This window comes from Hemicordylus capensis, chromosome 2, assembly GCF_027244095.1.
Source record: "Hemicordylus capensis ecotype Gifberg chromosome 2, rHemCap1.1.pri, whole genome shotgun sequence".
NCBI classification, from domain to species: domain Eukaryota; kingdom Metazoa; phylum Chordata; class Lepidosauria; order Squamata; family Cordylidae; genus Hemicordylus; species Hemicordylus capensis.
In genome coordinates, this window is record NC_069658.1 from 107,270,873 (window position 1) to 107,284,271 (window position 13,399).

The 13,399-nt window shown below is 47.0% G+C and overlaps 1 protein-coding gene across 11 annotated transcripts in view; it reads right to left on the reverse strand.

The window, feature by feature from the left end:
• The window catches only part of ENTREP1 (endosomal transmembrane epsin interactor 1), a 68,810-nt gene that overhangs the window by 33,094 nt on the left and 22,317 nt on the right, over nucleotides 1-13,399 (reverse strand). For 10 of the 11 annotated variants that reach the window (XR_008316867.1, XR_008316866.1, XM_053299384.1 and 7 more), the window contains exons 4-6: nucleotides 10,295-10,423; nucleotides 9,072-9,179; nucleotides 8,827-8,960 (exon numbers count right to left, since the gene is read on the reverse strand). Coding sequence is in view for 9 of the 11 variants with exons in the window: in XM_053299384.1 (XP_053155359.1) it covers nucleotides 8,827-8,960; nucleotides 9,072-9,179; nucleotides 10,295-10,423 (371 nt within the window). In the remaining 2 variants the exon portion in view is untranslated. The remainder of the gene's footprint in view (nucleotides 1-8,826; nucleotides 8,961-9,071; nucleotides 9,180-10,294; nucleotides 10,424-13,399) is intronic. The other variant, XM_053299380.1, reaches the window with a different exon arrangement.

Here is a 13,399-nt window from a genome sequence, read left to right on the forward strand (position 1 = left end):
CTTCTCCCGAATGAAGCCTCTGCAGCAGAACGTACATCTATGGCATAGTGTTTGATAAACGGGGACTCAGAGGACCATGTAGCTGCTTTGCAGATGTCCGTGAAAGAAACCCCTGCTAGGTGTGCAGCCGAGGAAGCATGGGCTCTAATGGAGTGGGCCCGTATAGCTTCTGGAGGTGCTTTGTTTTGTAGTTTGTATGTGAACAATATCACCTGCACCAACCATCTCGACAGTTGTTGTCTGGAGACTGGGGAACCTTTGGAAGAGCCTTGGTAAGACACGAAGAGACGTTTGGAGGCTCTAAAGTCTTGTGTTCTGGACATATAGAACAGCAGAGCACGGCGTACATCCATAGTGTGCAAGGATCTCTCCAAGGAAGTGGAAGGAAGTCTGAAAAACGTAGGCAGGATTATATCCTGATTGAGGTGGAAGGAAGACACTACTTTAGGTAAAAAAGAAGGATCCAGACGCATTCGGACTTTGTCTGGATAAAAGATAGTATAAGGGGAGTCTACTCTGAGTGCTGTGAGTTCACTGACTCGTCTAGCAGTAGTAATTGCTATCAAAAAAGCAGTCTTCCAGGAGACCAGTTTCAATGAACATGTGGCCATGGGCTCGAAAGGAGGCTGAGTGAGGGATGAAAGAACCAGAGATAGGCTCCATGGTTCTACAGGAGGCTTAACTGGCGGGTACACATTCGAGAGACCTTTTAGAAAGGCCTTACTCAACGGATGGGAAAACAAAGTCTTTCCATCACTGCCCGGGTGTTGTGCGGAGAGGGCAGCCAGATGGACCTTAAGGGAGACATTTGCAAGACCTTGAGTTTTTAGTATCGTTAGGTAACGTAAGACTTCCTTGATCGAAGCCTGCTTGGGTAAAAACCCTCTAGACCTTGCATATATTTTAAAACGGTGCCATTTGCTCTGATAATTCTTACGAGTGGATGCCTTCCGTCGGTTGAGCAAAATTCGTCTTAGGAGAGTATCCGCCAGGCAGTCAGATGAAGGGTGAGTACGTCTGGGTGCAAGATCTGGCCGTCGTCTTGTGTCAGCAGATCTAGGCGCTGAGGTAAGTGGTGGTAACAGTTCTTGGACAGTCTGCGTAGCCGCGGAAACCAAGGTTGTCTTGGCCACCAAGGGGTAATCAAGATCCCGTCGGTCGGTTGAGACAGCAGACGTGCCACTACCCTGGGTATCAGTGGGAGTGGGGGAAACATGTACGGAGTCTCTTCGGACCAGTTCAGCTGAAAAGCATCCCCTAGAGAACGAGCATCGTGGCCCGCTCTCGAGCAGTAACGGGAACATTTTGTATTCGTGGAGCAAGCAAAGAGATCTATGGAGGGAAACATCCATTGGTCGAAGAGCGGGGTCAAGACTTCTGAATGTAGTTCCCATTCGTGTTGGTGATCTTTCAAAAAGACCCGACTGAGGTCGTCGGCTAATACATTCTCCAGGCCTTTGATGTGTACTGCTGCAGGGGCAATCTGGTGTTGGATGCACCAGTGCCACAGCTGGACGCTGAGGGCACACAGGCTCCGGGACACCGTTCCGCCCTGACGGTTGATGTATGCTTGTGCAGTTGTGTTGTCGAGCTGGACTTGAACAATCTGGCCTTGTATGATTGGAAGAAAAGCTCGCAGAGCCAGAAAAACTGCTAGTAGCTCTAGGAAATTTATGTGTAGTAGGGCTTGTTGAGGAGACCACCTGCCTTGGATCTTGTGCCCGTTGCAATGTGCACCCCAACCCTGTAGAGATGCATCTGTGGTCAGCCAGACAGTAGGGGAGGGATTTTGAAAGGGGACCCCACTGAGCAGATTGTTTCGGCGCGTCCACCACGTTAGAGAACGAAGGACTTGAGGAGGCATTAGTAAGCGTTTGTCTTGATTGTCCCTGCATGGGTGAAAGACAGAAAGAAACCATAGTTGAAGCTTGCGCATTTTTAGGCGAGCGAAGTGTATAATCGCATTGCACGAAGCCATCAGCCCTAAGAGGCGTTGGACGGCAAGGGCTGGTTGGGTTGGTTGTTGCTGGAAGAGACGAATCAGGTCTCCAATACAGTTAAACCTGTCCTCTGGTAAGAACGCTTTCTGCACTCTGGTGTCCAAAACTGCTCCTATGTAGGAGATAACCGGAACCGGTTGTAGATGTGACTTTTTCCAATTGATTTGAACACCTAGGTCGTGGAGAAGATCTATCACATAACGGATATGCGAAAGTAACTCTTCTTTGGTCTTTGCTGCCAGAAGCCAGTCGTCTAGGTATGGATAGATAGCAATCCCTCTGGTATGTAGGTGTGCAATCACCACAGCCATGCATTTTGTAAAAACCCTCGGTGCGGTAGACAGTCCGAAGGGCAATACATTGTATTGGTACACTTCCCGTCCGACGGTGAAACGTAAGTACTTTCGGTGGCAAGGTCGAATACTTATATGAAAATAGGCGTCCTTGAGGTCCAGCGTTGCAAGCCACTCTTCTCCCTGAAGGAGAGGTAGGATGTGCTGTAACGCCATCATGAAAAATGCGCAATTTTCGGACGTGAATGAATTTGTTCAGGCGACGGAGATCCATAATGGGTCGTATACCCCCATCCCGTTTGGGAATTTGGAAGTAACGGGAGTAGAACCCGTCTAGCCTGTCTGCCCATGACACCGGGGATATTGCCCCTTTGCAAAGAAGATCCTTCACCTCTTCCCTCAGGAGATCCGATGCAGGAGTGAGCTTCATCCCCATAAACCGAGGAATGGTCTTGAATTCGAGTGCATAGCCTGAGCTCACAATCTTCAGGACCCATTTGTCTGATGTTATGTGGTGCCATGCGGGGACATGGCTGGCCAGCCTGATGGTTGGCTGGGACAGAATAGTCGGTGGTGAGGACGGTACCCGCGCTGGCTGGGAAAGGGAGAGAGGAGGAGGTGTCAATGGGCAATTGCAATTTTCAAAGACGCTTTTGGTTGTCCTGCGTCTTGGAACGCTGGGGTTGAGAAGCTTTATGCCTCTGCTGGTAGGCTCGCTTTTGATATGGGGTATATGGCTTTCTGAAATCCCGGCGATCTTGGGTTCGATAGTTGGGCCTGTATTTTCCATAATTGGGTCGGTATCTTGATGACTGCCCGGAGGATGATTGGGCAGCGGTGAAGGTTTTTTTTTTAACTGTTCCATTGTGGCGTCTGTGGTGGTGCTGAAAAGACCGGAGCCATCGAAAGGGAGGCCTTCGATCTTTTCTTTCATGTCCATCTGGAGATTAGTGGACCGCAACCAAGCATGCCTGCGTAGAGTGATAGCTGCTGTCATGGCCCTGGACTCACTTTCCGCTAGGTGTTTAGAAATGCTTAGCTGGCGACGAGTCAAATCCCCAGTGTTTTCCAAGGTCTGGCGGAACTTAGCCCTAAACTCATGTATAGGCAAAGATTCCAGGTCTTTTTCCAAAAGTTCCCAGAGGCCATGTGTGTATTTGGCCGTGCAGGCCGCATAGTTGGTCACTTTGATCGAAAGGCACGAAGTCGAATACACCTTCCTGCCTAAAAGGTCTAGTTTTCTGCCCTCTTTATCCGGAGGAACTGTATGGCGTCTGCCTGACTTAGAAGAAGTGGCGCAATCAATAACAAGAGAATTGGGCGCCGGATGCTTCAACAAATATTCATTGTCCTTATCTTGTACCCGGTAGAGGCTCTCAAGTTTCTTGGAAGTTGGCGTGGAGGTGTGGAGTACTTCCCAAGCGCACTTAGCCGCCCTAGTGATCACTGGTAGCATAGGGAGTGCCACTGGAGCGGTAGATTGAGACTGAAGCATAAAGTTGTATACCGGATCATCTATTGTCGCCAAAGGAGAGCGAATGTCCAGCCCCAGGGAATCCGCCATCGCACGAATGTGCTTGTGGTAAGCTTTTAGCTCATTGTTCGGAGATACATACGTGGGTGGAGCCACATCCACTGGAGGATCCGCAATATTACTGTCCTCATCCGAATCCGACTCAAAATCGGACGAACCATAATGTTCAGAGGGGGAGCAAGGAGACGGTTCATTTACATTAGTTTGAGCAATGGTTTGTGTCTCTTCAGTGCTGACAGATGAGTGTGGCAGGACATCTGTCTGAATGGAGGCAGATCTTGTGCTCATAGGAAAAGTCTGTGAAGCGCGGTGAAATAGTTCTGGGCACTGCGTCTGGGTAGATACAGTAGACACAGAACGCAGTGGCAATCGTTGAGACCCGGTGTCATCAAACACATATGGTTCTCCAGGTGAAGTTGTACCCATGGGATCCTGGGGGTATTCACAGGTGTGCCATGTTAGCGGGGAGCGTCCTTGGCTGGCGGATTGAGGTCTGGAGGAGTGTGCTGTGGAGACTGAAGGTTGAGAAGGGCCTGCATCTGTTGGCAAGAAACCCTTAAAGGTAGAGGTTGTCCGTCTACTCGACGTTGAGTCCAATAGCGAAAGCAGTGAGCGAGTCGCTGATGGTAGAATATCCTCGGCATCGACGTCTATGATCTCGAAAGCAGGAGGTGGGCAGCGTGGCGTCACCTGAGAAGTGAGGACCGGGGTGTGCAGTACAGTAGCTAGAAGACCGACCGACGGTGTAGATGGCGAAGCAGAGTGTAGTGGGGTCGGAGCTGGCGATAGAGCTCGAGCAATCGGCATCGAAATCGACGTCGAGGCAAGCACCGGTTGAACAGCAGGAGTCAATATCGAGGCAACTGTCGATGCTGAAGGAGCCGTCGACATCGAAGGATTTGTCGGCATCGACTGAGCTGTCGACATCGAGGGAGCAGGTAGCGCCGACTGATCAGTCGTCATTGGTGGCACTGTAGTGGTCGATGGAATCCCCGATGTTGATGGTAAAGCTGACGACTTCGATACTCTTGGTGGGGATGGAGTACGAGGAGGCAGGTCTGGGGATCTTCGACGTTTTCTAGGTGGAGAACTATGCCGATCTGTGTTTCGACGCCCAGAAGGAGAGTCGTTACGTCCACTTGAACGAAGATCCGGTCTCGATGGGGAAGACGAAGAAGATGTACACGGCGTCGATGTTGACTTTACCGGTTTCGATGTCGATGTGGATAACTTGGATACACGCGAAGGAGCTGGAGATTCCTTCGACTTAGAATGTTTCTTCGGCATCGAAGTAGGCTTCGAAGAATCAACTTTCTTCGATGCTGAGGAAGACTTTCAGTGGCGGCTCGACGTTGATGGAGGTGCCAACTCCGCCCTCGGGGGCAATTTTGAAGACGAAGTTGATGTCGAGGGACGAGGAGTACCCGGAGTGGAGGGGCTCAGAACCTCATCATAAATAGCGGCCCGAAGGCGTAGCGCTCGGTTTTTTCTCGTTTGCTTCGAGAAAGAGAGGCAAATCTTGCAGGAGGCGACATTATGTTCCTCACCGAGGCATAATAAGCAAAGGTCGTGAAGGTCCTTGGAGGGGAGTTTCGCCCTGCAGCCTTCACACCATTTAAAAGATCTTTTCTCCTCAGTCATATTCACACTCGTAGTGGAGTCCGTTCCGAGGTCGAAGAGCCGGGATCGTCGTCAGTCAGTCCGCGTCGAGAACCGGGAAAAACCGAGAAGTCAGTCCCAGTCAAATTCCAAACAAAGGTCGCTTTCCAGTCCGTCGTCAAAACCAAAAATCAGTCAGTAAAGGATGAACTCGTTCTTAATGTAGAGAGGAACTTTTCCAACAGCTGAGGTGGCAGACCGAGGTCCAAACGCAAAGGCGGTCGGAAAAGAACTGAGGGACTTCGCGCCAAAGACACGCCTTATATAGAACGCTCAGCGTGGGGGCGTGGCTTCGGCACTTCGACAAGCTCAGGCATGGCTACCGCGTGACTCCTGCGCAGGCGCAGAACCCATTCTTATGGGTATCGACGGATCTCGATCCAGATCCTGTTCTTTCTGGAGGAGTGTAACCTTGTCCAGAACAGGAAGTTCTATCTCCTCTTGCACATTTTGACCCCCAACAATGAGTACCTCCGTCTTGCTTGGATTCAGCTTCACTTTATTCTTCCTCATCCAGCCCATTACTGCCTGTAGGCAGGCATTTAAGTGGCTTATGACATTTCTTGATATCAGTGACAAGGAGAAATAGATTTAAGTGCCATCAGCATATTGATAACACCCAGCACCATATCCCCTGATGACCTCACCCAGTGGTTTCATGAAGATCTTTAAAAGCATTGGTGACAGAATGGAGCCCTGAGGAACTCCATATAGTAGCTCCTGTTTTGAAGAGCAACTGTCATCAAGCATCACCATCTGAAACCTACCTGAGACATAGGAGCAGAACCACTGTAAAACAGTGCCTCCTATCCCCAAATTCTTCAGAAGGATACCATGACCGATAGTATCAAAAGCTACTAAGAGATCCAAAAGAACCAACACACTCCCTCTGCCAGTTCCCTGGCAAAGGTCATCCATCAGGCTGACCAAGGCCATTTCAATCCCATTGCCTGCCCTAAAGTCAGTTTGAAATGGGTCTACATAATCAGTTTCCTCCAAGACCGCTTGGAGCTGGTCAACCACCACCCTCTCAATTATCTTACCCAACCATGGAAGGTTGGAGACTGGCCTATAATTATCCATCATCAAGGTATCCAGAGTAGACTCCGGGGTCTAACCACTGCCTCCTTCAAACAAGGTGGCATCCTGCCCTCCCTCAGTGAGGTACTAATGATATCAGCTAGGCCAGCTCCAACAACCTCCCTGTAAGATGAAATCAGCCGTGTTGGGCAAGAATTCAAAGAACAGGTGGTGGGCCGTACCACTCCAAGCAGCTTGTCCACATCCTCAGCAGTCACAAAATGAAACTGATCCAATTTAATCTCGCAAGAGGGATTTCTGGACACCTCCTTAATTGGCCCTGAAGAAATATTGGAGTCCAGATCAGCCCAAATGGGATAAATTTTATCTGCAAAGAATTCACTGAACCAGCTGACCCGCACAGAGCATCTGTGCGCTCTTTGGGGCCGGCAGTTCCCCCCTCCCTCCTGCCCCACTCTCTTGCCCCGTCCCCTTGCCTCCTGCCCCACTATCTCTTGCTCCCCTCCCTCCTGCCCTCCCTCCCCCTCCCTCCTGCAACACTCTCTCTTGCCCTCCCTCCCCCCCACCCACACCAAGCATTTTACAGCGGCAGGCAGCCATTTTTGGCCAGACCTCACCGCTGCCACAGGCCCTCCTTACTGGGCGGAGGGTGGCCGAAAAGGGCCCTGTCGCAGTGTTCCTCCTCCCAGGTGGCAAACAGGGAAGTCCCATCGCCCATTTCCCTCCCGCCCTGGCCTCCAATGGGCGCCTGGCCTCCGTGGCCGGGCCCACTGCCTCCTGGCCTCCATGGCTGAGGCCCACCGGCAACCAATCCTCCTGGGTGCGCCTCAGCCAATCAGGCGCCTCCGCCACCCAGCCAATCAGCTGGGCACAGCGACGCACATTCTAAGGCGCACCCAGGAGAATTAATATAGAGATGTATCGCAGTGAGACACTGTTTCTAGAAACAGACTGGAAACAGAAGGGGCTTGAGTTAAACCCCTAACAGCATCGCTACAAGAACTTGCAGATGCCATGCCTGCAAAATAAATCACTTCCTTGCTGCATATATTGCCACAGGTCTACAAATGGGCTCAATGCTGTGTCTTATCGAATTCAAGATGAGTCCTCCTCCATTTGCGCTCCAGCTGTCTACCTTGCTGCTTCAGCTCCCATAGCTCTTCCATATACCATGGAGTTAATGTTGAAGTGAGTCAGAGTGGACACTTAGAAGCGATCATGTCTACTGCCCTGGTAAGTTCTCTGTTCCAAGTATCCACCAGAGCATCAACAGAAGCACCAGCAGAACCAACTAAAAAACTCTCCAAGGCTTTTAGAATCATACTGGATCCAACAGCCTTCTCGGGCAGACCATTCTAATAGATCCACCACCCCTGCAGGGGTCAGACATGACTGTGAGACCAACCTTAACCAGGAAGTGGTCTATCCATGACAATGGGGAAACTACAGGAGACCTCACCACACTGGACCACAAGCCTCCCCCAACCAGGTTCGTTATACAAACCAGGTCGGCTCTAGGAGTGTGCAATTCAATTCGAGTGTGCAATCAAATTCTCAAATTTGATCCTGATCAAATCAACCTCAAAATAGGAGCCCAATTTGGGGTCAAAATGAATCACCTGAATCCATTTGAATGATTCAAAAGTCATTTTTAGGTTCATTTTGCTGGGGAAATGGGCCTCAAAATGGAGCTTTACTCCAGGGAGAGCTGGTCTACCGATTGGATCTAGTGGGTAGACCAGCCCTCCACTCCAGACTTGCCACGTCTGCCCACCTCGGATGACTGGTCTACCCAGGTAGTCCAATACTCCAAGGTGGGCAGACACATCAAGTCCAGAGCGGACAGCTGGTCTACTCGCCAATTCCAAGCGGTAGAACAACTCTCCCCAGAAAAAAGTGCCATTTTCAGGCCCGTTTTTCCTGGGAAAACAGGCCTCAAAATGGTGGTCAAATCACTTGAATCGATGTGGGTGATTCAAGATTGATTCCTTGATGAAGCTGGCCAAGACAGCTGTTTTCGATGAATCAATTTGAGTTTTTGCAATTCGATTCAAGATCAAATTGAATCGCAACAATTGATTAGTGCACATCCCTAGTCGGCTCCTTCATCCACAATCAAATCATGGATGATTTGAGGCCAGCATTTGTTTACCAGCAGCCCAGCACAGTGTTAGTCTGGAACTCTTTAGAACCAGTAGTGTTACACCAGTGCTTCTCCTGTAGCAATGGTGTTTCATTAGTCTGAATGTTAGCCACTGACCCAAAATATCCAAAGCAAATCTGAGTTTCAGCATTTTACCTGTGATTCATTCTAGGTGTACAAGAGTAAAAGGTGGCAAAATATGATGGAGGTGGTACAGGTGGCACAAAATCTTCTGGATCAGAAACATTGCCTTGTTCTTCAACTTCCTCCACATAAACCTGGGGTTCTTCCTTTTAAAAGATGAAAGAAAAATAAAGTATTTTGTTAAGACGCCTACACATGAGCATAGTTCATAGCAGAGCAACTCTCCTTCCACATCATAGTGTCTTGCACTCACTTACTGTGCAGGATCTTCTTGTTGCAAATATCTGAAGGTAGCGTAGGGCAACAGCTACTAAACATACTGTGGTGGTCAAGGCATTCAGAGCACAAAGAGCAAAAAGAACTTTCTGTGGAGCAAAACACACTATGAATGTAACAAATTTATGCAAAAGTAAACCCAGGAACCAAAAGGATAATAATGATGAAAATCATTTTACACCTGTCAGACATTCTGTAGCACACACACAAGCACCTATATAAGATGTCAATCCCTCTGATTTCCAAGTGCAGGGCTCTGTTAACCAACAGTTTATGTCTACATTTTAACTATTCTGTTGAACTAGTTAAAACGTTAGACACATGGGATCACTATAGGGAATATTTTTCTGTTTCTGAGAGCCACCTCCAAATCTGTCTACAAAAGGCAAGCCTTTGTGAATCATAATGACAAGGATCAACTTGCAGCTTGCTCATATAGAATCCTGTCCCTCTAATGTATTTTGTGTATTGAGTATTATATTTCACCTGTATGCTCTCTAATCACCTTTTTGCTCCCCGTTTCACAGAACTTAGTCCGTAAGTATGTTTCTAGTACAGTTGTTATATTATTATTAGTTGTTACTAATAATACATAATTAAAACATTTATCTTATGTAGTAATGTTTGCAGAAGATTAGAATTATGTCCAAATATTTGGCATAATACTAGATATGGACTGCTTCTCAAGTTGCTGTTTAAGGACAACTGCCTTCTATACCATGTCTATGTCTGAGAAAGGCCCATGAATAGCATCCCATGCCAAAACACACACACACACACACACACACACACACACACAGTTCTTCTCTCAGAGACAAATTCATGGACTGATTCTCATATTACATAGTTTTGTATCTTTGGTCATAGGAAAATGGGCATGAGCTGCCTTACTTTCTTTTATGGGGAATCAAAGCTCAGGGCAGTATACAACAAAATAAGAACAGATCAGTGAGATATCACCAGCTTCCAAAATGTTATGGAAACACTGCCTCATTCTACAGGCCAAGAGTTAACATGTTTTCCTTTTTCTCTGTTCCTCACTTTGGCAAAAACAGCAAAGGAAACATGATCTTAAGACACTACAATGTGTTTGAAAGCAGTCAACATCACAATAAAGCAAAGAATTACTTAATACTACTGTACATTATTATTATTATTGCAGTTAATTCACTATTAGTGAGTTAGCATTTGGTGCCAACCTTACCTTGAGTAGAAGGTGAACTGCACTGCATGACTGGACTGGATATAGCTTCAGTGCATTTTCTTTCTCTGTGCATTTTGCTGGCAGAAATTCTTCACAACAAAAACAAAACTTACTTTCACCCACATCAACCTTTAATTTTGAGGAATATAATGAGAATTTTTAATTAGTAACTTGAAAGTTTACAGTACACCAACAAATTTAAATACAGTAGGCAGCTTCACACATAAACAGTGGCAAGTACAAAAGAGCTGCCAGTTCCCACACTATTTTCACTGTTATCCATATGCCTGAACCGGCTAATACTGGGTGGAGAATGTTGGCACCTCACCTCAGCTCAACATTCCAGACCATACTTTTGAAGTCAGCTTGACACAGTCAAACTGAGGTAGGTTACCAACATTCTCCATCCAGAACACAGACAGGTTCAAGTGTCATGGAAGTAGCAGCTCTTCTATACTAAGTTGTCTCCATTGTGTGTGAAGCAGGCCAGTGTATTTAAGTGAAACAGCTAGGTTGACAACCAATCTAATTCAGCACTGGTGGTACAGGGGAAGGCCAATTGCCTTCAATCTCCCTAGGGATGTGCAAATCGATGTGCTAGGGACCTGCAAATCTATTCATGTGCGAATTGATTTGTAACAAATTGGGAGTGATTTGCTGATTGGCCCACAAATTGAATCGCCCCTTAAATGAAGAGGCTGATTTGAGGGTGAACTGAATCACCCCACTTTTCTACTTAATTTCATTGTGAACCAATCCATGTGATTTGTGTCGCTGGCGCCATTTTGTCTCTGTATTTTCCAACTGGTTTGAGATCCCCTTGTTTCTTGATCTGCTTGTTGTCATTCAAATCAAGTTCTGGTTTGGGCACCTATGCCCCCATTGGCTGGGTGTGTGGGGGGGGGGGGAAGAAGCAGGGATATGAGAAGGCAAAGGAGGGGATTTCAAAATGTACGAAAGGGACTACTTGGAGGCAGGGTGAGCCTTTGCTTTTTGTGCCTCAGGAGAGGATCATCGGAGAGATACTGCAGCAGTGCTGAAAACAGAGTGGTAGTGGTGGTCTGGGCCCAACTGCCTGGCCCCCACACTGTGAGTGAAGAGAGAGAGAGACAGAAGCTTATCCGACTCTGCTCTTTTAAATCCTTGTAATTTGCAGTGTCAAGTTGCCAACTGCTGCTTTATCTTTTTGTTCCTCTGTTGTTGTTGGGTTTTGTTTCTTTGTTGTTGTTTTTGTGGCTTTAACTGGGTGCTCCTTGGAATTTTATTTTATTATTCTTAGCCAGCCCCACCACCAGTGGCTTTAACAACTAGAGTGCTGTATGTGCTGCGTTTTTTCCTTAATTGTTTTTAAATAGACCAGCAGACCAGTGGCTTACCTGGGTGCTGTTTGGAATTTATTCTCTTGTGTGTGGTTTCTTTTTTATCACATTGCTAAAGCCCTTTACTAACTGGGCTGCTACGATCCCCCCCCCCACACACTTCATTTTATTTAAGTTGTACCAGCAGCCCCGAGGCTTTTACTGGGTGCTTGCTTGGAACGTTATTCCTTGTTTATTCGTTTTTTCTCAATAACTGGAGTGCTGAAATATGTTTATTTATTTAGAGGCCATGCTGCCACCTTCACTGCTGCTGTCTGTGTACTACCTGTGCCTGGTGGATTAATTTTTGGTTTTTATAGGCTGGTGTGTTGTGCCCAGCCTATAAATAGACTTATTTATTAAGAGAGAATGAGGGGACAGCTGCTGGTGGTTTGACCAGCCCTTCCCATGCAGCGAAGCATAGGTGGGCCGCATGTGGAGGTGCCAGACACCAAGTACATGGCAACTGAGCTGTCAGCAACCCTGAATTGCCAGGTGGAGGAATGGCTGTCTGGGTAGCCAAACCTTTGCTGAGCTTTCATGGTCACCAACCATGTAGCCAACATCATAAAGGTAGCTGAGCAGGGTCAGTTTGTGTCCATCCATTGTGTGGTGCACATTCCAAACCTGGTCGTGAGGGATGCACTTGACCCTTCTAGGGCTATAGCCAGGTGAGACATCCCCATTGCAGGCACTGTGCACCAGCCTGCTGCTGTGCAGAAGGGGGTGTGGTGAATGACCTACAGACCCAGAGAATAATTCAAAAATGTATTAAATATTGCCTGATAGCCCAGCTGTTTTGTGGGTGGGTAGGTAGGTTGAGTTGTGCCCTGCCACACAACCCACTTTGGTGTCCCTAGGACCTACATATGGGGAACAATGGGGTAATGCAAGTTCCCCATTGTTCCCTTTGGGCGATTCATGAATTTTTTGCTAATTTCTGATTCGATTCGCTGAACTCGATATGGCCAAGCCTCCCAACAATATAGCATGACATATTTTCAGAAGGCTCAGAAAGGAGATTGGAAAAAATAGCCAGGCCTTACCCATAAAGCCAGTGCTGTGTTAATCTGGATGCCAACCAAAGTCTATAAGCCAATTTACTGTTCTGGTGCATTTGTCATAATGATCAATTTATGTGTAATAGATTGGTCACATTTTGCTCATTTTTTTATATCTGAAAAACTTTCCGATCATCAAAGCAGTTTTAAAAACTTTACTGAAATCCCTTATCATGTGGGAGCTTCCGCAGATGCTATACTGATTTACTATACTGGTGAAAGTGAGTAAAAATATGCTCAGCTTTTGAAGTTCTACCATTTCCCTAAGAGTATGTCAATGAATATATGCCACTATAGAAGTGTCTATATAGCATGGTATTAAGGAAAATTATGTATGGGGAGTGGTGGTGGACTGGGATTCAGAACACCACACAAATAGTGTGGTGAAATAGATCTGAAATTAAGAATCCAAAATACAACCCAACAGATCCAATAATCCAATAGGGAAAAATGACATAAGGAATGAATATATAAATGTAAACTATACTGGTGTTGCATTTACATGCCACAACGCTATCCGAATACTGTAAAAATGAGGTTATTCCGAGAGGTCAGAGGATCAAGAAGAGTCTTGGTTTATTTACTGGAGATTCGACATTCAAGAATCAGTGGGCCTCAATCTTGAATAAATGTTCTATTGATTTAATGTTGTTGATTATAGACTGATGTAATTCTGAGACTGAGAC